We start from the raw sequence: 1,366 nt of genomic DNA on the forward strand, positions 1-1,366 counted from the left end.
CAGTGGCCTCGCCCCCCCCACCCAGCCTGTCCAGGTCCCTCTGCAGAGCCGTCCTGCCCTCAGGCAGATCAACACCCACCCAACTCAGTGTCATCTGCAAGGTGACTGGGGGTGCCCTCGATCCCCTCGTCCAGGTCACTGATAAAGACACTGAACAGAACTGGCCCCAGCACTGCTCCCTGGAGAACAAACACTGCATGTGACCAGCTGTCGACGGGATTTACCTCCACTCACCACCACTCTTTGTTCCCTGATCATGACTTGCACTGATCTTAAAAATTATTTTATTACTTAAATTTGTATGAAGCTTTGTCAGATTCATTAAAAAAATGATCACAAGCTCTTCTTTACGTTCATCATAATCACAGTTTATAAATCTTAAGGCTAGGTAGTTTTATTTGAAATTCATGCATAAACTAGAGCATGTTGGAAATGATGCCTGTGAATGTGCAGCCATGGAAACAGCTGGATATTTTTCTGACACTCGTGAGTGAACTATGTGCTTGTTCCTGTACCATCACAAGTTAAAACCTATCCTCAAGTTTACTATCTGTAGTTGACAATTAACAGTCAAAATTGCATTATAGGTGGAAAAAACATGTATTGACACTTCTATGGCCAAGATATTGCACCTCACTGTGTACAGCTGGCAAAACTTAACCAGGGAGAGATTAATTGGAGTTTTAAAACAGCCAAAATGATTTGGAAGCTCAAAAATGCAAACACAGTGATACCTTTCTTTTCCCAAGAAAGGTGTTCTCTGGGGAAACAGGGGCTCAGCTGTGGAGGCAGCCTGCAGGAACACGGCTCTGTCACCCAAGGTGGACAGACAGTCTTAGCAAGGCAAGTCCTGCTCTGTGTTCTAGGGGGACCTGATTTCACTGGCCAAGCAAAGTGACCTGCCAGTCAAAAAGGTGGAGACCTGGTTCCGGCACCGGCGAGCCCAGGACCGGCCCAGGCTGACGAAGAAGTTCTGTGAGGCCAGGTAGGTGGGCCAGCAGAGGCTTTTGGTAAGAGAGACCTCCAACAAGGTCTTCACACCATCACCACCCCCTGCCCTGTCCTTAGCCCCAGACACACTCCAGAGGAGCCTGCTGCCAGCTGTGGCTGCAAAAGGAGACTTTGTGCCATGGGGCTGTGCCCCACCATTCTCCTCTGGAAAGCTGCTTCAGCGCTCCTTGCTGCAGCATTTCTGAGGAAACCAGTAAAACCCACAGTACTGCTGTGCCATCACGGGGCAAAACTAGGTGCCATCCACAGGCTGTAGCTTTTGCATAGGTGATTTACAAACACCCACAGAACGAAGAGAGTCAGGTAGCGGCATCTTGGTAGCCATGCTGCATCCTGTTCGATGCTGATGCGTACA

General features: G+C 49.0%; 1 protein-coding gene across 1 annotated transcript in view; it reads left to right on the forward strand.

The window, feature by feature from the left end:
* The window catches only part of LOC104511737 (ceramide synthase 4-like), a 10,734-nt gene that overhangs the window by 2,277 nt on the left and 7,091 nt on the right, over window positions 1-1,366 (forward strand). Inside the window, exon 3 of the mRNA XM_010154462.1 lies at window positions 867-985. Coding sequence (XP_010152764.1) covers window positions 867-985 — 119 coding nt within the window. The remainder of the gene's footprint in view (window positions 1-866; window positions 986-1,366) is intronic.

Source organism: Eurypyga helias, unplaced genomic scaffold, assembly GCF_000690775.1.
Source record: "Eurypyga helias isolate BGI_N326 unplaced genomic scaffold, ASM69077v1 scaffold16676, whole genome shotgun sequence".
In the NCBI taxonomy this organism is placed as follows: Eukaryota; Metazoa; Chordata; class Aves; order Eurypygiformes; family Eurypygidae; genus Eurypyga; species Eurypyga helias.